This window comes from Rutidosis leptorrhynchoides, chromosome 1 (genome assembly GCF_046630445.1).
Source record: "Rutidosis leptorrhynchoides isolate AG116_Rl617_1_P2 chromosome 1, CSIRO_AGI_Rlap_v1, whole genome shotgun sequence".
Lineage (NCBI taxonomy): Eukaryota > Viridiplantae > Streptophyta > Magnoliopsida > Asterales > Asteraceae > Rutidosis > Rutidosis leptorrhynchoides.
Window position 1 is genome coordinate 345,106,193 of NC_092333.1, and position 24,788 is coordinate 345,130,980.

The 24,788-nt window shown below is 35.3% G+C and overlaps 1 protein-coding gene across 1 annotated transcript; it reads left to right on the plus strand.

Moving 5' to 3' along the window:
• Positions 1-15,755: 15,755 nt before the first annotated feature.
• Positions 15,756-24,254, plus strand: LOC139899782 (helicase-like transcription factor CHR28). The gene is made up of 11 exons (XM_071882620.1): positions 15,756-16,042; positions 17,379-17,463; positions 17,583-18,379; positions 18,673-18,744; positions 18,840-18,917; positions 19,835-20,645; positions 21,083-21,213; positions 21,305-21,526; positions 21,906-22,424; positions 22,917-23,126; positions 23,929-24,254. The coding sequence occupies exons 1-11, from the start codon at positions 15,884-15,886 to the stop codon at positions 24,031-24,033; spliced, it is 3,189 nt and encodes a 1,062-aa protein (XP_071738721.1). The 5' UTR covers positions 15,756-15,883; the 3' UTR covers positions 24,034-24,254.
• Positions 24,255-24,788: the final 534 nt, after the last annotated feature.

Below are 24,788 nucleotides of genomic sequence, written 5' to 3' on the forward strand. Positions count from 1 at the left end.
AGTCATAGTACATTCTAAAAGTTAATATTCACGAGCACTCAATTATCAAAGCTTAACATTCCGTCCGTTGAACCCCGTAATAATAGTGTTAGAACATACACTGTTTCCCGAAAATATATTTCACCCGTAGACGGTAGCGAACCGTCCGAAGTGAGGGTTTGTCAAACCCATATGGCCATATAACATAAGTTCTCGCTTACACCATCTGATGTAACTAATGATAATCGAATTGAGGATTTGTGTTCAAACTCGTATGTAGAATGTTTGTTTTCCCTGTACTTGTGTTCACGTAGTTTAAAAGAACGTTTATGTTTTCTCATCCCAAAAGTAAGTTCAAAAAGAGTAAAAGTGGGACTATGATCTCACCTTGTATGCACGAACCAAAAAGTACTTCGACAAGTAACGTGTGCAAAGAACAATGCTAGTCTTGACCTAAACAAATAGGTTGTATCAATAACGATAGTCACGAAGGGTCAAAGATGTTCAATTAGTCCTATGGCTCAATACGACTCGATTAATATAGCATGTGAATCAAATCATCAAGTTTCATGCAAGACACAAGTATAAAAGCATGTTAGAAAGATTGCATAATTAATTGATTAAGTTTGACAAAAAGTCAAACTTGGTCGGGTCAAAGTCAACGAAAAAGTCAACATGTTCGGGTCGGGTCCCGGACTATTTTTCCATGCTAATTATTCATATACAAGTATATTAAAACAAGTTTAATGTGAATCGGAGGTCGGTAGCTAGTCAAACATTTCACGTGAAATGGGACCAAGAGGTCAGAATCTGGCCAGGTGATTCTGCGCGCCGCGCAGGGATGGGGCGCGCCGCGCCACTACCTGGGCAGAGAATTCTGGTCAGTTTTTCAAAGTGTGCACGAACCAAAACCTTTTCTAACACAACTCTTGACCCGCAAACACTTATAACGCCTATCATACATCGTTGGAAAGGTATTTTGACGAGTAAAACAACTAAACACATATCATCAATCAAACTTCCACTTGCAACAACCAAAAACCGCAATTAATGTTCCTCATTCAATGCATACAAGTCATAAATGCAATTTAATGATTTGGCAACCAAATTACATGAACGATATGCCGTTTCGAAGGTAATTAAGCATACAACACAACCTAACACTTACAATTAACATTATCAAGCATTTAATGCATCAAGATTCAATTTACTTCTATCAAACCCTAACCCAAAATCACAAATTCAACAATCATGATTATGAAACTAATCCATGTCAACCTACATACCAATTTGAAGCTAGTGATGTTAGGAACACAATTAAAACATGAACTTTCATCATCAAACAACATATGAACACCTAAAACTCAAGATTATGCAAGTGTTCTTTCATAATGAACTAGTTACATCAAAATTGCAAGAACAAGCATACAAATCACATAATCATACTAGACTTGAGCCATAGACACTAATTGACAACTTTATAACTCAAAAATCTCAAGAACACATAAAATTAGTGATTTTAGAAAGTTACCCAAAATTGATGAAATCGGTATGGAGTCGAAGAGGAGATCACGAGGAGTTCAAATATGTAATTTGTTTTGATTGAATCCTTCTTGAACGAATTTGGATGATGATTTCCTTTTGATGAAATTAGAGAAAAATATGGAAGTATTTTAGAAAAAGAGAAATGAATGGATAATGGTGAGGAGGTGGTTGACTTAGTCAAAAGCTAGTCACCACTTTGGTGTTTTGGCGGAACTAGTCCCTCGACTTCGGTTACGGGTGCGTTAAATTACCTAAACATGATAATTTAAAACGCGTATTAACGAGATGTGTTATAAACATATAACGGAACTTAAATAGCTAAACGGAAAATTGACGGAAAAAGGCGGGATGTTACATTACCTACACCTTAAAAGAAATTTCGTCCCGAAATTTAAGCAGGCGTAGTAATCGTAGTTTCTTCCTCAGAATCTGACGTTTCCGGAACCGGGAATAGATGAGGGTGTTTCTTTCGCATTTGATCTTCCCTTTCCCAAGTAAACTCGGGTCCTCTTTTGGCGTTCCATCGGACCTTAACAATCGGGATCCGGCTTTGTTTTAATTCCTTCTCGACGTAGTCCACAATTTCAACCGGTTCCTCCACAAAATGGAGTTTGTCATTAATAGTAAGTTCCTCGAGAGGGACGACGATATCAGGCTCGGCGAGACACTTCTTCAAGTTAGATACATGAAAAGTAGGATGGACGGAGCTTAGTTGAGGCGGAAGGTTTAAACGATAAGCAACGGTTCCAACACACTCTAAGATTTCGAAAGGACCAACATACCGCGGATTTAGTTTCCCACGTTTCCTAAAACGGATGACACCTTTCCAAGGTGCGACTTTTAACATGACGCGGTCACCGACTTGAAATTCGAGGTCTTTGCGTCTTTTGTCGGTATAGCATTTTTGACGACTCCGGGCCGTCCGAAGCCTATCTCAGATTTGAAGAATCTTTTCGGTTGTTTCGTGAATGAGTTCGGGCCCGGAAATTTGCACGTCACCCACTTCGGCCCAATTCGGCGAGAGGTAAGTGATTGTCCCAAGCTTTTCCAAAATCAACAACGCAGGCTCGTAACATATCCTCTAAGGTTTGTATTGTACGTTCACTTTGCCCATCGGTTTGGGGATGATATGCGGTGCTCATGTCCAAACGCGTTCCCAACGCTTCTTGTAACGTACGCCAAAATCTAGAAATGAAACGACCATCTCGGTCGGAGATAATCGATAACGGTACTCCGTGTCGGGCTACAATCTCTTTAATGTAAAGTCGTGCAAGTTTCTCCATTTTGTCGGTTTCTTTCATGGCGAGAAAGTGCGCGGATTTGGTGAGACGGTCAACAATGACCTAAATTGTATCATAACCACCCGACGTTTTCGGTAGTTTGGTGATAAAATCCATCGTGATCCTTTCCCACTTCCATTGCGGGATCTCGGGTTGTTGAAGTAACCCGGACGGTCTTTGGTGTTCGGCTTTGACTTTAGCGCAAGTCAAACAATTGGCGACGTATCTAGCAACCTCCTTTTTGATGTTCGGCCACCAATATTGTTCTTTAAGGTCATGGTACATCTTATTGGCGCCGGGATGAATCGAGTATCGCGATTTGTGGGCTTCGTCTAGGATGAGGTTTCGTAGATCGCCATATCTAGGCACCCAAATTTTTCCGGCGTAATATCGAAGTCCGGTCTCCTTAACTTCGAATCGGGAGACGAGAATGTTTAAAAGTTCGCGTGCGATGTTGTTGTCCTTAAGAGCTTCATCTTGGGCTACCCGAATTTGGCTATTAAGGTTGGAGTGGATGGTGATATTCAAAGCTCGGACACGAAGAGGCACCGCTCTTTCCTTTCGACTTAAGGCATCGGCCACTACATTTGCCTTCCTGGGGTGGTAACGAAGCTCGCAATTATAATCGTTCAAGGTCTCAATCCACCTTCGTTGTCTCATGTTTAGTTGCTTTTGATCGAAGATATGTTGGAGACTTTTGTGATCGGTAAAGATGGTACTTTTGGTACCAAGAAGATGATGTCTCCATAACTTAAGTGCAAAGATGACGGCACCGAGTTCAAGATCATGTGTCGTGTAGTTTCGTTCGTGGACTTTGAGTTGTCGAGAGGCATAAGCAATGACTTTCTTTCGTTGCATTAATACGCATCCATAACCGTTTTTCGAGGCATCACAATATACAACAAAATCATCATTGCCTTCGGGAAGTGACAAGATAGGAGCGATGGTTAGCTTAGTTTTCAAGATTTGAAAAGCGGTTTCTTGTTCGGATGACCAAATGAACTTTCGGTCCTTGTGAGTTAACGCGGTTAAAGGGCGAGCGATTAAGGAAAAGTCCTTGATGAATTTACGATAGTATCTGGCGAGACCCAAGAATTGACGAATTTGAGTAGGAGTAGTAGGAGCCTCCCATTTACTAATGGCTTCGATTTTCGCGGGATCGACTTTAATGCCTTGATCACTTACAACATGACCGAGGAATTGAACTTCCTTCAACCAAAATTCACACTTGGAGAACTTGGCATAGAGTTGTTCTTTTCTCAAGAGTTCAAGCACGATTCGGAGATGTTCTCTGTGTTCCTCTTCGCTTTTAGAATAGACCAAAATATCATCGATGAACACGATAACGAATTTGTCGAGGTAAGGTTTGCACACGCGGTTCATGAGATCCATGAACACCGCCGGTGCGTTAGTGAGACCGAAAGGCATGACAAGGAATTCATAACTACCATAACGAGTCCGGAAAGCGGTTTTGGAGACATCTTCCCCCTTAACCCTTAGTTGATGATAACCCGAACGGAGATCAATTTTTGAATATACACGAGAACCTTGTAGTTGATCAAAGAGATCATCGATGCGAGGAAGGGGATATCGGTTCTTAACCGTCAATTTGTTTAGTTCACGATAATCAATGCACATTCGTAGGGATCCGTCTTTCTTCTTGACGAACAAAATCGGAGCGCCCCATGGTGAATGGCTAGGTTGAATAAAACCACGGTTAAGTAGCTCTTGGATTTGACTTTGCAATTCTTGTAATTCGGATGGAGCGAGTCTATACGGTGCACGCGCTACGGGTGCGGCTCCTGGAATAAGATCGATTTGAAATCCAACCGGTCGATGAGGTGGAAGACCCGGTAATTCGTCGGGAAATACATCGGAAAAGTCACTAACAATTGGCACATCTTCGATGCGCTTTTCGCCGGCCTCGACTTTCTTAACGTGAGCAAGAATCGCGAAACAACCCTTGCGAAGTAGCTTTCGAACTTTAAGGCACGAAACGAGATTGAGTCCGGTGCAATTTTTGTCGCCATAGACAATCAATGGTTCACCATTCTCGATAGGAATTCGGATTGCGTGAAGATCGCAAAGAATGTGAGATTTATTTTTGACCATCCAATTCATACCGATTATTACATCAAAACTCCCTAATTCCATGGGTATCAAGTCAATTTCAAATTCCTTACCCAAAATGTTCAAAGTACACCCCCGGTAATATGTGTCGGCACTTAAGAGTTTTCCGTCGGCCACTTTGATGGAATAAGTAGTATCTAAAGGGTGTGGTGGAGTGCAAAGGGTAGGAGCCAAAGTCTTAGACACAAAACATTTATCGGCACCCGAATCGAATAAGCAAGTAACATAAGAGTTGTTGAGAAGAAACGTACCCGTGACTAGTTCATTGTCATCTCGGGCTTCCTCGGTGTTAATGTTAAAGGCTCGGCCTCGGTTATTGGGGTTGGCTTTCTTTTTCGGGCATTCGTTCTTATAATGGCCCGTTTGGCCACATTCGTAACAAGTGACCGTTTTTGGAGGATTGGGCCCCTTTCGAGCAACGGGGGCGGCGCTTGTGCAATTGTTGGCCCTATGACCAACACCTTGGCAACGGTGACAAACTAGCTTGTTACATTCGCCGTGATGATGCTTGTGGCATTTGTTGCAAAAAGGTAAGTTTCCGACATAACCCTTCTTGCCGTCGTTGTTGAAAGGCTTTTTGGTGAAGGTGTTGTTGTTGTAGTTGGTTAATGGAGTGGCTTCCCATTTCCTTTTGTTGCCACCCGACTTGTCCTCGGCCTTAGGAGCCGGCACTACGATTTCGTCAACCGTTTCGATTAATTGGCGGGCCATGTTCATAGCGGCTTGATGAGTAGCGGGTTTGGATGACATCACCCCTTGTTTGATGCTTTTTGGAAGACCGTGCATGTAGAGCTCAATCCTTTGAGATTCGGGGTTAACGAGACTAGGACACATCAAAGATAGTTCGGCGAAGCGTAGATTGTAAGCCTTAAGATCATTCCTGACCGCCTTTAAAGCTCTTAGCTCTTGCTCGAGCTTTCGGGTTTCTTCACGCGGAAAGTATTCAACAATCATCTTTTCCTTCAAATCGGCCCAAGAAAGGGCGTGAGCTTCATCGGTCCCCACCGATTGAACATAGGTGTTCCACCAAGTTAGAGCAACACCGGAGAAAGTGTGGGTGGAGTATTTGACCTTATCTTGGTCTCGACATCCGCTTATACTAAAGACGGCCTCCGTTTGTTCAAACCAACGAGTAAGCACAACCGGTCCCCCGGTTCCATCATAAGTGTGAGGTTTGCACCCCATGAAAGCTTTGTAGGAGCACCCTTCGCTAGAGTTACCGGCTCCTTGGTTATTGTTGTTGTGGTTGGTGTTATTGTTGTTGTTAGACGAGTGACCGGCCATGGCCACATCCACGGCGGTGGCTATCATGCGTTGTAAGGCTTGTTCGGGAGTTTCATTGCGTCGTACACGGCGAGGAGGCATTGTTCCTTCAAAACAAAAGAATACCGTTGGTTAGTATTCTAAATAATACTAACCGTGATATGGAATAAAGATAGAGAGAAAATTATCCTCGACCCGCCTTAAATTCTTTATGTCATAATGTCGGAATGTTCATATGTGTCACCGTAATATAATCCCGGAAATTATATTACCCTAACTCATATGTGCATGCGACATTACTTCATATAGTCAAGGTGGCGTGCCAATTTAATTATACAACGCGAGATTAAGATAGAATAAGAGTAGATATGAGTAAGAGAGTTCGAGTATAAATGCACAAGTAGTCAAGTAATTCCTATGTCAAGTCTATATGCCGGTTGTAGTCTAGACTCACCAATGTACCCTATGACTCGGGGTTGACACTAATGAACTCTAAATCCCTACAACCAAGGCTCTGATACCACTTGTAGCGACCCCGAAAAATCGTCAAATGACGGCGTCATCTACGTATGGTCCCATTACATGGTCGTAAGTCTTTATAACAAAGTTTGACCGAAAAATATGTCGCATTCATTTCATAAATAAGGATGTTTCAAAGTTTACAAAAGTAGTTTCCATAACAAGTACATAACAATGTTTAAAGTTTGTATGAAACACGTGCGACACAATTAAAAGTAGTCAAAAAGACGCTCCACGTATGCAAGTATACTCGACATCCAATGCAAGTATCAAAAAGTATGAGCGGAAGCATGTATCACCTAAGTTCAAGGACCTGAGAAAAACATAGAGAATCTGTCAACGAAAACGTTGGTGAAATCATAGGTTTAAATAAGTAAGTGAGTAAAAGTAAGTTGAACCACAAGATTTGTAACATCGATAAAGTCATAGTACATTCTAAAAGTTAATATTCACGAGCACTCAATTATCAAAGCTTAACATTCCGTCCGTTGAACCCCGTAATAATAGTGTTAGAACATACACTGTTTCCCGAAAATATATTTCACCCGTAGACGGTAGCGAACCGTCCGAAGTGAGGGTTTGTCAAACCCATATGGCCATATAACATAAGTTCTCGCTTACACCATCTGATGTAACTAATGATAATAGAATTGAGGATTTGTGTTCAAACTCGTATGTAGAATGTTTGTTTTCCCTGTACTTGTGTTCACGTAGTTTAAAAGAACGTTTATGTTTTCTCATCCCAAAAGTAAGTTCAAAAAGAGTAAAAGTGGGACTATGATCTCACCTTGTATGCACGAACCAAAAAGTACTTCGACAAGTAACGTGTGCAAAGAACAATGCTAGTCTTGACCTAAACAAATAGGTTGTATCAATAACGATAGTCACGAAGGGTCAAAGATGTTCAATTAGTCCTATGGCTCAATACGACTCGATTAATATAGCATGTGAATCAAATCATCAAGTTTCATGCAAGACACAAGTATAAAAGCATGTTAGAAAGATTGCATAATTAATTGATTAAGTTTGACAAAAAGTCAAACTTGGTCGGGTCAAAGTCAACGAAAAAGTCAACATATTCGGGTCGGGTCCCGGACTATTTTTCCATGCTAATTATTCATATACAAGTATATTAAAACAAGTTTCATGTGAATCGGTGGTCGGTAGCTAGTCAAACATTTCACGTGAAATGGGACCAAGAGGTCAGAATCTGGCCAGGTGATTCTGCGCGCCGCGCGGGGATGGGGCGTGCCGCGCCACTACCTGGGCAGAGAATTCTGGTCAGTTTTTCAAAGTGTGCACGAACCAAAACCTTTTCTAACACAACTCTTGACCCGCAAACACTTATAACGCCTATCATACATCGTTGGAAAGGTATTTTGACGAGTAAAACAACTAAACACATATCATCAATCAAACTTCCACTTGCAACAACCAAAAACCGCAATTAATGTTCCTCATTCAATGCTTACAAGTCATAAATGCAATTTAATGATTTGGCAACCAAATTACATGAACGATATGCCGTTTCGAAGGTAATTAAGCATACAACACAACCTAACACTTACAATTAACATTATCAAGCATTTAATGCATCAAGATTCAATTTACTTCTATCAAACCCTAACCCAAAATCACAAATTCAACAATCATGATTATGAAACTAATCCATGTCAACCTACATACCAATTTGAAGCTAGTGATGTTAGGAACACAATTAAAACATGAACTTTCATCATCAAACAACATATGAACACCTAAAACTCAAGATTATGCAAGTGTTCTTTCATAATGAACTAGTTACATCAAAATTGCAAGAACAAGCATACAAATCACATAATCATACTAGACTTGAGCCATAGACACTAATTAACAACTTTATAACTCAAAAATCTCAAGAACACATAAAATTAGTGATTTTAGAAAGTTACCCAAAATTGATGAAATCGGTATGGAGTCGAAGAGGAGATCACGAGGAGTTCAAATATGTAATTTGTTTTGATTGAATCCTTCTTGAACGAATTTGGATGATGATTTCCTTTTGATGAAATTAGAGAAAAATATGGAAGTATTTTAGAAAAAGAGAAATGAATGGATAATGGTGAGGAGGTGGTTGACTTAGTCAAAAGCTAGTCACCACTTTGGTGTTTTGGCGGAACTAGTCCCTCGACTTCGGTTGCGGGTGCGTTAAATTACCTAAACATGATAATTTAAAACGCGTATTAACGAGATGTGTTATAAACATATAACGGAACTTAAATAGCTAAACGGAAAATTAACGGAAAAAGGCGGGATGTTACATAATATATAATATTCGAATTAATTAATACGTATCGTGACCCATTGTATACATGTCTCAGACTCGACCACAACTCAAAGTATATATATATTATTTTAGAATCAACCTCGACCCTTTATATGCTAACTCGAGCATTACCGCGATATAGAGTGACTTACGGTTATTCCAAATAATATATATAGATGACGTCAATATGATATGTCAAAACATTGTATATGTGTCTCGATTTATCGGACGATATTTAAAGTGCGTAAAATAAATAACGGAAATTAAATGACGATAAATAAAATTACGAGAATTAAAATTGCGATAAATAACAACAATAACAACAATAACAATACCCAATCCCACCTGTGTGGGGTATGGGGTAAAATTGTGATAAATAAATGTAATGAGGAATTAACAGTTAGCTAGGAACAGTTAGATAGAATTTTGTTAGCGTGGATTCTTAACAGAATTTCTCATAGTTAATTTGTTTGTTTCTAACAATTTTTATTTTGTCCAATGTTTTCTTCATTATGCCACTTGTTGGATTCTGATAGGTCAAAATCCAAGTATGAAATTGAATGAAAATGGTTATTCTGCGGTAAACGAATACGTATATCTGTGGATGTAAGTAGGATAGTAAATGACTCTTGAATCAGATTGGAAGAATGTACAGTGTAACTTATTAATGTGAAATCTAAATATTTGTCGAGTATTACCTACCCGTTAAAATATTCTCATCATTAATAGTTTGTACAAAAGAATTTTCAATTACAATCTTTATGAAAATATATATACATATATATTTTCTTCAGATGTAATCATGGATTTAATGAGTCAATAGGATATTGACCTCATTTGATTTTTCGTTAGAACTAGAATATATAATCTCTAAAACATTAGAGATTACATAATCGCCATGTAGAGCGAAGATAAAATAGATAGAACGATACGTAGAACGATGATTATGCTCGAGATACAGAATGAAATATTGAGGCATGTGATGTTGAAACTTGGGTTGTTGGTGGTACTGGTGTTGATGTTGGTGGTACTGTTGGTGCCGGTGATGTTGCTGAAGCTGGTATATTTTGCACCATATTTTCCAAAGTCGCTACTTGAGCGCGAAGCTCGTTGACTTCTTCTATTATTCCGAGATGATTGTCGATCAGAACGGGGCGGATGAATAAGGTTTAGAATTTTAGATAGAATATAATCGTGGCGAGATATTCAGGAAATGTGGGTGAAGATGATGTTTCGGACTGGTTCGCCGATAAGTGCTTCGGTTTCTTCGTCAAGGGGTGAATTCGGTTGATGGAAAGGATCGCCTTCTTCGCGTCTCCATTGATTAAGTAGACTACGAACCCATCCCCAATTCATCCAGAATAGATGATGGCTAATTGGTTGATCCATTCCGGTCACACTACTTTCGGAGCTCGAGTGGAACTCCATATCGGGATCCGAGGGACTTGAACTAGTGGTGAGTTCCATTTCGTACGATTGAATAAAGGATTTTTCGATATGAAATGATTTTCGGATATCGAATGATATTCTAACTAGATAGAATATCTATATATATAGTACTAAAGATTTTGTAGACTACGGAGGAATTTACGGCATATGTCAGGCAAGTCTATAGTAACAGATACGCTAAGATATGAATTATCAGATACGCTAAGATATGAATTTGGTCTATACACTATTCATGCAGTCAATGCAGTAAAACGTGTCTAGACTAAGAATGATAAGCAGGTAATTTCCTAAGGACGATAAGCAGGTACTTTTCGACACGAAATGATAAGCAAAACTTTTGACATGCAGACACGGTCGAAGTCCAGACCCACTAATGCATCTAAACAACTATCAATTAGATACACTAATGCAAGACCTGGTTCGCTAAGACCACCGCTCTGATACCAACTGAAATGACCCGTTCATACCGATTATAAACGATTCACGATAGTTGATTTCATTGCGAGGTATTTGACCTCTAATTGATACATTTTATAAACATTGCATTAGTTTTTAAAAGACAAACTTTCATCACATCGAAACTTGACGGCATGTATACCATTTCATAATATATCCAACTATAAATGACTTAATAATATTCTTGATGAACTCAACAACTCGAATGCAACGTCTTTTGAAATATGCCATGAATGACTCCAAGTAATATCTTTAAAATGAGCAAATGCACAGCGGAAGATTTCTTTCATATCTGAGAATAAACATGCTTAAAAGTGTCAACTAAAAGGTTGGTGAGTTTATAGGTTTATCATAAACAATAAAATTCATCATTTTGATAGACCACAAGATTTAAATTCAGTACACCTATCTCGTGTACGAACCCATTTTTCATAATGCTTGGCAGAGTAGGTTCGTATCCTTTTCTCCCCCGTAGGTTGCCTCGCGATTTTTTAATAATAACCGTACATATATCTCGTGTACAAAATAACATACACATAACCTGTGTATAAAATCATTCTCTCGATACATAACATTCACTTTGCTTTTATTGCTTGGCTTGGTAACCGACCTTAACATATAATGCGCATCAATAATATAACCAAAAACAGAACATCTCGTCTGTATAATATATAAACTTCGAAGTACTAAACACCACGCCCACTAGCTCTTCCGTCTAGTGAACATTCTGGGTGGGGGTGTTAAACCCGGTAGCTACCTTTAGGATTCGCGTGAATTAGGGCCATACCCGTTTTCTAATTCTTAGGTTACCACACAATAATAATCAGGGGAAATATTCACATCAATTAGTGGCAATTATCACGTCCAACTAATTCAACAATAATCCATAGAACTTCTGTCTGCATAATAATTCATTCAAGGAATGTTTTGCTTGTGTATATCTCGTCAAACATTTATAAAAGCATTTCATGTATTCTCATTTCAAAATATATTTCAGAAGCATTTAATAAAGCAGTTATAAAAACAGCGCATGTATTCTCAGTCCCAAAAAATGTAAAGAGTAAAAGGAAATCAAATGAACTCACAACTCTGTATTTTGTAGTAAAAATACATATGACGGCATTGAACAAATGCAGGGTTAGCCTCGGATTCACGAACCTATATTAGTTGTAATTATATTAAAACACATAATTGAATTCGAACAACTTTATATATATATATATATATATATATATATATATATGTAAATTCATTAGTTATAACTTTTTTATATTAATTGTATATATATATTTCATATATTCATTTTATATATAAAAATATTAATTTTTATTATGTTATATGTATTAAATATATCATTTGTATATTAATAGTAGTAGTTATAATAATACTAAAATAATATTAATAGTGGTAAAATGATTATAATACTTAATATTATTAATAAAATAATAATGTTAATAATTCTATTAATGATAATAATAATGATATTAATGATAATAAATGTAAAAATATTAATTTTATTGTTAATGATAGTTATGATAATGATTTTAGTAACTCCATAATAATACTCATGTTAATATAAATAATAATACTTATAGTAATATTAGTGGTAATAATAATAATAACCTTAATGGTAATATTCATGGTGATAATTATAATTATAGTTATGATAATAACACTCATTTAAATATTATTAATATGTAATTGTATTATTATAGTAATACTAATAATTAACTTAACCATAATATTAATAATTATAATTGTAGTTATAATTATGATAATAATAATAATTGTTAGTTAATACCTTTTACTAGTAATAATAATAATATTAGTAGTTATAATACTAATAATAATACTAATAATGATACTACTACTAATAATAATAATAATAATAATAATAATAATAATAATAATAATAATAATAATAATAATAATAATAATAATAATAATAATAATAATAATAATAATAATGGTAATACTAATCGTATTAATAATAATAATAATTCTATTTCTAATATTACAAATAACATAATAACCTATCAAAAATGATTTATATCAACAATAATAATAATAATAACAATAATAATAATTAATAATGATAATAATATTTATTATTAATAATAATAATAATAATTGAAGGATTACAACCTTTGAAGAAAGCTTTAAAAAATATTACGCCACTGAAAGGACTCGAACCCGCGACATCTCGAATACCCGTTAACACCTCGAACCATTGGGCTGTTGCTCCTTTTTCTGTTTTAAAACCCCTTTTAATTTATATAACCCGTAATTAATATGCTTCAAATTTTATCTCCTTCTTCATCAACGTAATCGACTAACAACCCATTAATCATAACAGATGAATAAACAAAATACGTTTTAGGATTTATAATCGACCCAACAACGTTTAAAGATTGATTTAATCAGTTAAAACAGATTAAAATTTCAATTAAAGCTGTGACCGAAGAAATATATGTTTTTAAAACTTAAATTTTGATTTTGAATTCAAGAATGTTTTAGACTTCGATTATAACATGAAATAAATTCTAAATCACTCATGTAAACTTCCCAAATCATCAATTGATCCGGAGATACAGAAACCAATTCGAATTTGATGATTAACAGACCGTTTGACTTTTATTTCGGAAACTTTGACTCTAAAATTAACGATCAATACAAAGAATTGGAATCTCAATTTTTGCAGATAGTTTGAGTAGTAGATTCCAAACAAGACTGCCTTAATAGATTTTCTAAATTGATTTGAAATCGAGCTTTGAGTAAAAAGTTGAACGTACAGAGTATAAGACTGTGTTCTTATTTTTTTTGTTTTAATTCAATCGAGCAAAGCTGTAATGGTTAGTGGTAATTGACAATGGAATTTAAAAGTTGAATGATTTTGACAATAACACAGAGAAACTGCTTGTTTTATAGTAGTAGTACTCGACATGATCGATTAATAAAAAAATAAATAAATAAAAATATCAAAATTAGATTGGGACGTTCAACTGATTTGTACGATCTTGATTTGGTTACCCCATAAATCTTAGACAGGAACAAAAATGGATACAGTTTGATGGTGAAACGAAACAGAATTTGGATTCTATATCCTATATAGTTAATTTTAATTATTAGTAATTATAATATATATTAATAATTAATAATGTTGATATTATTAAAAATACTAATAATAATAATAATAGAAGTAATAATAATAATAATAATAATAATAATATTACTAATATTAATAATAAAAATAATTATATTAGTAATAATAATACAAATATTAATAATTATAATTAATGATAATTATACTAATAATTATGATAAATATAATATTAATAATAATAATAATAATAATAATAGTAATTCTTAATGATAATGGTAATAATAGTATCTAATAATATTAACCTAAAATCATAACTTTACTACTAGTTATAAAAATAATGATAATGATAACAATACTGTATTATTAATGTCAATACTACTAATACTAATTATAATATTATTAATATTATTCATGATATTAGTCATAATAATACTATAACCATTCATATATAACAAACTCCATATTTATAGATAATAATATATATAATACCAATTTTGAGGTTAATATACCAATATTACTATAACAACTATTTTATTTTAGAATTTAAATTTAATATTTTAATATCACAATTTATTATTTATATCCTATTTATTATAATACATATTATATATTAATATATATTGAATATTGAATATTTATAATTACATATAATAATTATACATAGAATTCATATATATTTATATACAGATTCATTTTAAATTATACTTAAATATTTTGTATCATATTTTACATATTTAATTCTAATGTTTAAATTATATTTTATAATTTCAATTTATTATATATATATATATATATATATATATATATATATATATATATATATATATATATATATATATATATATATATATATATATATACAATCAATGGTTCGTGAATCGTTGGGAGTAGTAAAAGAGGTAGTTGATTACATAGTTCAAAATTTTTGAGACTTCAACATTACAGACTTTGCTTATCGTGTTGAAAACATATAAAGATTAAGTTTAAATTTGGTCGGAAATTTTCGGGTCGTCACATAAAGGGTGGCTAAATGAAACGTAATGTAAATCACATGGATCATCCACATAAATTTTAGGGTTAAAGCTATAAATAGGCCATATACTTTCATTTTTGTCCCAATGTATGATATATACCCCGAAAAATACTAATGTAGTCTATATACTTTCATAAAGTGTACTAATATGAACGGACAAAACTTATTAACTGGATAAACAACTAAACGATGACGTGACATCCTACGTGGAGAATTACGTTGGTGATACATAGGAACAAAACTGAAAGTATATAGCCTACATCGGAACAAAACTGAAAGCATATGACTTATTTGTAGCCATATAAAATGCAAAAAAATGTTAAATAATTAACTTTACCGGTTCAGCAGGTAACTTGTTACATTTGTGTACATCGATACAACTTTTAAGAATATATAATCTACATTGATATTTTTTGAGATATATAGCTTACATTGAGATAAAAATGAAAATATATATATTCTATTTATGACTTTAACTTTAAATTTTATAGAGAGAGAGATTTAGATTATGTAGAAAAGCTGATTATTTATTTTCAAAATACAAATCCAAACGCATAAACACTTGTAACGGCTCAGTTTTGTTTGTCTGGGCCGAACTTTAAAGTCACGGAAGGTATGCGCATTTTCCCAATACACACGGGTGACTTGTCAATGAAAAATCCGAACAAAACCGCAAACAGTGTGTATATTCCCTCTGGTTTCTAAAAAGCAAAAAATTAGGGCACAATCAATACCACAATTTCGCTTCATTTCAGTTAATTCAACAAATTAGGAGACTTTATAATCCTTAAAATAGTGGCATTGCTGTTGCTAGAAACGCGATGATCATGCCAAAAAGTAATCGTCCATCAAATCATTGGCAGTTTGATTGTGATGATGATAATGACGGTTTTGATTTATTCGCTAATGATGACGTTCCGGTGGATTTTGAATCGATATTTAATGATATAGCAGATAAATCTCGTGGCGACTATTCGGTGGTAAAGTTACGCTTAATTATTAATTTATTTTTGCTCTTTGCGTTGTGATTGATTTGGAATTTAAGAAGCTAGGGTTTATATCTGTTTTTTTTTTTACATGCATTGTATTTAGGATGATAGATGCACTACAACAACGGGAAGATTATGAAGGTATGGGGAAGGGATGGTAATGTGGCACATTATTCTGTTGGAGCGTCTTAATTTTAATAGGAAGTGTGTATGCTTTGTTATTTAGTATAGAGATATAGAGATATATACATATATACATATGTGCTAGTTAAGACTAGATGTGTAGCTGGGTACAAGTGGTATATGTACTTGTATACATATTAATGTTGGTGGTCGTGAAAGTGGTGGTTTACACGCTTCACAGATAGCGTGTTAGGATTTCGGATGTTTTTATGAGGGAAAGTGTGTGTAGAGCGTTGGGAATTGAAACTTTATACGAAAGTGTTTTAGGTAATAGTTTTTTTTTTCATCTATTTGAAGGGGCGTTTTTTTAGTACAGAAATAAGTAGATATGGTGTTGGTTAGGTATATACTCTATTACTTATCTTGGTGTTATACCTTCCATAATAAGTAGATATGGTGTTGGTTAGGTGCATATTACTTGCTTTTTTTAAAACCTAGCCGGTGGTCTTAATGGAAGCAGTATCTACCTTCGATTAGGGGTATGATTGTCTGCCCCTACCTGCCTCGGCGGGACCAGGTTGTGTTGATGTTATTGTGTAGTGTTTGAAGTGAAAAATGGCGGCCCCACAACCTATATGGACACTTGTTGTTGGTAAATTTCAAATATAAAAAAATGGATGGAGCCACCTTTGAATGTTCAAGCATAGTATAATATGCTATAGATAGATTGAAAACATTTCATACTATACAAGTGGATAACCGACTGACTACATTAACTACTTTCATCATATAAATGGTAAGAGGTTGAAGTTGAGGCTTTATATGATACATTTGTCTATTCAGTTATGTCTGCACATGAATAAAGTGTGCAGATATATCTAATGCAACACACCATATATTTTAACATTGCATTGAATTAGACTAACTTCTTGGAACTGGCCCTACTACCAATGGCAACACATGCCTGCGAGGCTGCAAACGTGTACGTTTACTGCAAAGTTCGTTACATTGATCTATGTCTTAACAATATTTCAATCTCTTATCTCTCATTATTAACATGTATTCACTCATGTTTCTGATATATGTCTCAGTATAGAGCTTTTTATATGATTTTTGCTTGCATTGTCATTATGACCTATATCTTGTGCATCTGTATATGGGTTATGTTACTTTCTAAAGTTACTATATAATGTACATCTTGCAGAATGGGGTGGCTGGTCAATCAACTACCACACTCTGTAGTCAATCACCTTCACATGGGGCTAATGAGCACTTTGAAACTCACAATGGTAGTCCCTTAGCTTTTGAAATAAAGTTTTCAGCTGCGTATGATATTTGACGTATTGTGTATTAATCTGTGATTATTAAATCTGCTTTTTAGCTCAGTTCATTTTCACCTACTTTCCAGGTACACTTATGTTTCCCCATCCACACGAGTCAGAGGTTTCAGCTTCTACGGCTAATTGTTTAAGAGGTTCATCTGCTATTGAAAGTCATGCCTTTGATCGTGGCTTTGAAAATCAGGTATCTTCTCAAGATGTGTTCCCGATGCATTTTAATAGAAGAGTTGATCCTTGGTTAGCGAATCATGAAGTTCACCAAGATCTTCAACCATTTAGCAATCAAGACACTAGAGGGATTGCGTTCGAACAAGCTGATAACTTTGATGCTTATTGGTTCAATAATGTTAGTAATAGTGATCATCAGCTGATGGATCTTAATGGTTATTCTAATAATCTTTATGATTCCAATAATGAGTTCTCTTCAACGCATATCACAAGCATAAACAAACCATTTTATTTTGATTCTTCAAGGCCTATCCAAAATTCAAATTATAATAATGGTATGTTACTTAATGGTAACACTGAATACAATGAACATCTAATGCAACATTTATTAACAAACAGCGTGATGAGTTATGAGACAGTTGTTGAAAGACCTGGTGGAGTTGCTCTTGTGGATCGAAACTCTGATATTGGAACCTTTGTAGGTGCCGAATGCAGTAACACGTTTATATCAAGTGGTGGTGAAAGTTTGTTGGTTAAACCTGTAAACGAGTATACGTGTAATATTATCAAGAATGAAAAACTTGGTGCGCCTTCTTATATACCGGATACTGCACACACATCTACACTTTCAAACCTGCAAAATGATGCAAAATTCGAAACAAGTGATGGACAGTCTGGTCAGCAAGTTTCTTCTCAGGTCAGTAAGTGTTAATAGATATAGAAAACGAATTTGCATTTTTGGCTGTTGTGTGTTGCCTAGTTTGAGACTTTGAGGAGCTGCTAATTGTGTTAGTCATTAAGTATTATATCTTTTTTCGTGACATAAATGTTTATGATAGTTTCTAGTTACTACTAATATATCTTATGCTCCTAAGATTATACAAATTATAGGTTAAATGTCACGTTTTTGAGAGTGTTAAAGTAATATTTCAATTTCAGATGAGGTATTATTGAACTGGTTCTGATGAGATTTATATTGTTTCACTTCAGGATTCTCTTCATCAAAAGTCTGAGACACCTCTAGTAGACTATGGCTTAGCAGTTCCACTTTTGAAACACCAGGTTTGAAGCTGTTTACGACATCACTTAGAATTAAATTTCACTTAGAATTAAATTTTTAAATGTCGTTTTATTGATACCGTTCAATTTTCACTCAGCGGATTGCTTTGTCATGGATGTCAAAAAAAGAGACAAAGAGCATACGCTGCTGTGGAGGAATTCTCGCAGATGATCAGGTTTCGATCCTTATTCCTATTGTTTAATTATTTTCAGTCTTGGTTGATGCTATACTTTATGCAGTTCTTGATTCATTACCATGTTGTAAAACTCCCCAATAAATGCCAATTAATCCTCTTTAGGAACCGGCCGATTCGATTTTCCAATATTTGAGTAATTAATTAGTCAATGTCGGTTCATGGGTCAAAATCGAATCTAGTTGGTCAGAGTCAAATGTAGTCAGCCAAAATCGGTCAAAGTCATGAAAGTGTAAGAACTTGACAGATTCCCTTCTTCGTTTGTCTGATTTAAGGGAGAAGGTCCCGTTGAGTTCAAAATAATAGTATTAGATTTTTTTCTAAGTTAATTGAAGAAGTTATAGTTACTCAACAAATTTCCCCTTATCTATAGGTATGTATATATAATTTTTAAATAATAATTCTTATTTCTATTTTAGAGCGAATAGTAATCTTAAAATAATTTTAATTTCACTTTAACTAATTAGATTCCATAATAGGTTCACTCATATAATATTAATATTCTGTGATTTATATGTTATGTATGGCCGTGCCTAAGGGCATATGGCTTTCTGGATGTAGATGGTGATATCTATACAGATGGATACTTTATTGAATCGCAATAAGGAATCTCGCTGTTTGATAATTTTGTCATCATCCAATTCCAATTGTTCTCGCAATAATATCTTTGAGTTTTTGAACGCATGAGGTTTACGTTTTTGTTTCTAGACAAATATGTTAATGTTTATGTTTATCTTTACGGATTTCCTGTATATTTACACATATAATTTTGAATTTTATTATTTCAATGTATAAATGGTCCAATCCGATTACTCTCTCAAAAGTGAGTAGCGATTTTGGAACCTTGTTCATTATTCTGTATGTTAATGTTTGTTGTTTTTACGGTTACTCTTTTGCAGGGATTGGGTAAAACGGTATCTGCAATCGCTCTTATTCTCAAGGAACGATCTTCTCCATGTTCTACTGTCTCTTCCTTTGAAACCAAAGAGAAGGCAACAGAGACTTTGTATTTGGATGAGGATGAGGATGACGAAATTTTAGAAAACCCTTCTATACAGGCTAAAACTAGTGTATCTGGTGGTACATTAGTTGTCTGTCCCACTAGCGTTCTTCGTCAATGGAACGATGAGTTGCAGAATAAAGTCGTTCGCGAAGCAAATCTCTCGGTTTTAGTGTATCACGGAGCAAACCGAACAAAAGATCCAATCGAGGTAGCCAAATACGATGTTGTCATCACTACGTATGCAATCGTTAGTATGGAAGTTCCAATGCAACCACTCGGTGAACACGATGCCGAAACAAAGCCAAAGATCTCTCCTTCCAAGAAACGGAAATACCCTCCAGAAGGTTCTAGAAAGGATAAAGCAGGACCCGATAACGAAACGTTCGAGTCGATTGATCGTCCTTTGGCTAAACTGAGATGGTTTAGGGTTATACTTGATGAAGCTCAGAGTATTAAGAATTACAAGACTCGGGTAGCTAAGGCTTGTTGGGGTCTTAGAGCTAAACGTCGGTGGTGCTTATCGGGAACTCCTATTCAGAACTCGGTTGATGATTTGTATAGTTACTTTAGATTCTTAAAATATGATCCATTTGCAGTTTTTAAAAAATTCTGCTCAGAGATTAAGGCTCCTATTCAAAAAAATCCAGTGAATGGGTATAAACGGCTGCAGGCTATCTTGAAGACTATTATGATTCGACGCACAAAAGGTATGTTTTTGGGTTTTAATATTTTTAATTACCTTTTTGCAAGGTGGAAAAAATCGCTACTCGGGGAGTACTCGGTTGATACTTTTGAAGGAGTACTCGGCAACTCGGGGAGTACTTGGATGTTGACTAAGTTTGACCTTGACCAATTTTGACCGAGTTTTGACCAAGTTTGACTGATTTCCCTTATTCCCTAGATCCTGAGTTTTGGCTGAGTTTTGACCTATTATCCGAGTAATCCTGAGTTTTGACTGAGTTTGACAATATCTGACTGAGTTTGACTGAGTTTGACTGAGTTTGACTGAGTACTTCCGGAGTACTCCTCGAGCTGCAAAACCAAGTACTCGCCGTGTAATTCAGAGTTCTGCAACACTCTTTTTTTATAAGCTTTTAACAAGCAACGTTGACTTATTTAGATCGATTTTCGATATTTGTCTCAGGTACTCTTCTTAAGGGACAGCCAATTATCTCGTTACCACCTAAAACCATTATCTTAAAAAAAGTTGACTTTACTGCTGAGGAGCGTGGTTTCTATCAGGGTCTGGAGGCAGAAACTCGTGCTCAGTTTGCAGTATGTTTTTATTCTTCTGTTTTTTTCTTTTCTTATGATTGAAAATTCAGATCTCATTCATTAACTCTTAACGGTTGGTGCATGTTGTCAGGAATATGCTGCTGCTGGTACAGTCAAACTAAACTACCTAAACATATTATCGATGCTTTTACGTCTTCGGCAAGCTTGCAATCACCCGTTACTTGTTAAAGAATCTGGCTCTACCACCGACTGGAAATTGTCTGTTGACAAGGCAAAACAACTTCCTCAAGAAAAACTAAACCGTCTTTTTAACTGTTTGGAATCTTCATTAGCAATTTGCACCATATGTAATGTATGGACCCAATATCTTTTCACGCCCTTCAGAATATGAAAAAATTACACGGTTGATCCTTAACGTTTGTCCCATATTTTAAACTTGCCATTTAACTTTTCATTCGACTCGGTTGGTAACCGAATATTGTTTATTATGCAGTTAGTCCCGTGCTCACGTGTCAGGCACATGTTAACACTTAACGAAATTTTCCCAAAGGTCGTTAGGGAGAGGGATCAACCACGTAATAAACGATATGTTGGTGACCGAGTCGAAAAAAAAAGATAATGGGCAAATGTGAAATATGGAACAAACGTTAAGGACCCACCGCGTAGTTTTTTCTCATTATAATAAAAAGATGAAATAATGCTTAATATATGTATTTTTCAAAACTATTTAGGATCTACCTGAAGATGCTGTTGTGACAACTTGTGAGCACGTGTTCTGTAATCAGTGCATTCTAGAGCGTCTTTCAAGTGACGACAACCAGTGTCCATATTCAGAATGCAAAAATCTGCTCAGTGCATCTTCGGTATTTTGTAAATCAACACTTACAGTTTCTGTTCGTGACCAGCCCAATTCAGAAGAATCTGAGGTTATGGATCCTTGTTCGTTTAATCGACCTGTAGATTCTTTGAAAATCGAGGCAGTTAAAGCACTTGAATCATCCAAAATTAAAGCCGCCGTTGAAGTCCTCAAGTCTATTTCGAAACCTCACGATATAAGTTCGAATGATACTAATAGTATAGGAAACTCAGATGTAAGGGAGAAAGTAATCGTCTTCTCACAGTGGACACGGATGCTCGATTTGGTTGAAGTTTGTCTCAAGGATTCCGACATCCATTACAGAAGACTTGATGGGACCATGTCTATCGTCGCTCGAGATAAAGCAGTAAAGGATTTCAACACTATACCCGAGGTTTGTGACTTTGTGCGTTTTTGGGAATATTATGTCAAGGTTGCAAACATCGCTACCCGGGGAGTACTCAGTCGCGACTTTTAAAGGAGTACTCGGATTTTGACTAAGTTTGACTTTGACCGATTTTTCGAGTAATCCCAAGTTTTGGGCGATTTTTGACTGATTCTCGGAGTAATTCCATGTTTTGTCTATGTTTGACCGAGTACTCTCCGAGATGCAAAAACTGAGTAATCGCCGAGTAATTCCGAGTCATGCAACACTGTTAATAGTTGTCAATTTTGCACCATCTATATGTAAATGTGTCAATTTTTGCGGGTCATTCTGGCAACATTATAAAACTAGTTGTTTGAAAGCGTTTGTAAGTAGCCAAATTGCTCTTAAATTTTATAAAATTTACTGAATTTTTTTTCTGTAGAAGTTAGATTGGTAATATAGTGAGATTGTTTTGTAGATATATAATTAAAAAAAACAAGTAATATTTCTATTTTGTAGGTAACTGTTATGATTATGTCACTGAAAGCGGCTAGTCTGGGGTTAAACATGGTTGCTGCTTGTCATGTAATTCTTTTGGATCTCTGGTGGAATCCAACAACTGAAGATCAAGCAGTTGATAGAGCTCATCGGATTGGCCAAACTCGTCCGGTCACCGTTTACCGGTTCACTGTCAAAGATACCGTTGAAGATCGCATTTTAGCTCTTCAGGTTTATAATGCGTTTTCTTTTCGGTAATATGTAAAAGTCGAAGTCGGCCGACGCATCAGTTTGGGGACTAGCTTGTCCCGACTCGCCCAAAAACGCCTTTAAAGTCAGTCAATGCTAAAAAGTTGGGTCAAAGTCGCCGAGTCGGGTCTGAGTCGGTCAAAGTTAAAATTAGGTCAAAAAATTATATGTTTTAAAATTAGATTTTGTGCCTTATATATATTTGAAATATTTATGTTTTATGTTTGATATATATTTGTGTAATATATATGTTCAAAGTTATTTATTAGTAAACTGAACGTTGGTTAACGCCCGACTTGTCCATGACTCATCCTCGACTCAACCGACTCTTCCCCGACTCAACCGCCTCGTCCCCAATTCGACCGCCTCATCCCTTTTAACTCGTCCCCAACTTGCAACTTTACAACCTTACTTTTGGGTATTTAATGTGTTTTTTTCTTTGCCCTCGGGTAGAGGGAGGGAGGGCTTTCGCTACCCTTGGGTGAAAAAACGACTTTTCTTTATTCTTTATTATTAATGATTGTCTACATTTCACCTCCCCATGCCTACATTCGTGAGATTGAGTAGTAGTTGTTGTTGCTGCATATCTTGTGTTTTTTTTGGGGTTGAAGACGCATAACCCTCAAGTAACTATTTTGCTAATTTAGTTAGCTTCCATAATAACAATATTTAAGTGTCACTTAAAGTCTAAATAAGCATTTATGTTTCTTTCTTTTCCCTTCTCTGGTTATTAAATGTACTCGTAATATCTATCTGTTTATTTATTTATTTATTTATTTTTCAGAAAAAGAAAAGAAAATTGATAGCATCAGCATTCGGTGAAGATGAGAACGGTGACTCTCAGAATCGCCTTACTGTTGATGATATGAGATATTTATTTCAAGGATAGCGTCTGCTACGTCCTTTTGTCGTTCTTCATCAGCTTAAAGGCCTACCTGTACATGGCTCATGTTGATATCTTAGTGCCGGTTTTTTGGATGTCACTATTAATCAACGAAATTATTGACATCATTATTATTTTGGGTTCATTGTAGATTTCTAGAACAAAATCTAGGTTTGGTTTTGCAATATGGTAAGATGATCAGTAGAAGGGTGTCTAGTCTTAGATTGATCAACATCTATTTAAACAACATTAGTTTTATCTCCTATATATAGGGGATTTTGAACTTAACCAACATATATATCATTATCTAGTGAAGAAGCTTGCTAGATGAAAAAGTCTTGGGGTGCCTTTGGTTCATGGGATTTCGTGGAATTTGCATTTCAAATCTCATGAAATCTCATTTTTGGTTAAGTATTTCATGAGTAGGGATTTTAAAATCCCATGACCATGTGAGTGGCTTGAAATCCTATGAATATGGGACGGATTTGAAATCCCATGAACATGGGATTTACGTGTTACGTTTTACTGTTTATGTTTTACGTTTACGTTTTACGTTTACGTTTTACGGTTTCGTTTACGTTTTACTTTATACGTTTACGTTTTGCATTGTGTTTTGCATTTTACGTTTAGGCTTTACGTTTTACATTTTAAGTTTACGGTTTAGTAAACATTTTACGTTTACATTTTACGATTTACGTTATACGTTTACGTGTTACGTTTTACGGTTTACATTTTATAGCATATGCTTTACGTTTAAGTTT

Excerpts from the sequence above, each read along its gene's own strand:
- LOC139899782 (XM_071882620.1), top strand. The coding sequence starts at position 15,884 with ATGATCATGCCAAAAAGTAATCGTCCATCAAATCATTGGCAGTTTGAT. Across the intron at positions 18,380-18,672 it reads GTCAGCAAGTTTCTTCTCAG|GATTCTCTTCATCAAAAGTC; the intron begins GTCAGTAAGTGT and ends GTTTCACTTCAG. Across the intron at positions 22,425-22,916 it reads ATTTCAACACTATACCCGAG|GTAACTGTTATGATTATGTC; the intron begins GTTTGTGACTTT and ends TCTATTTTGTAG.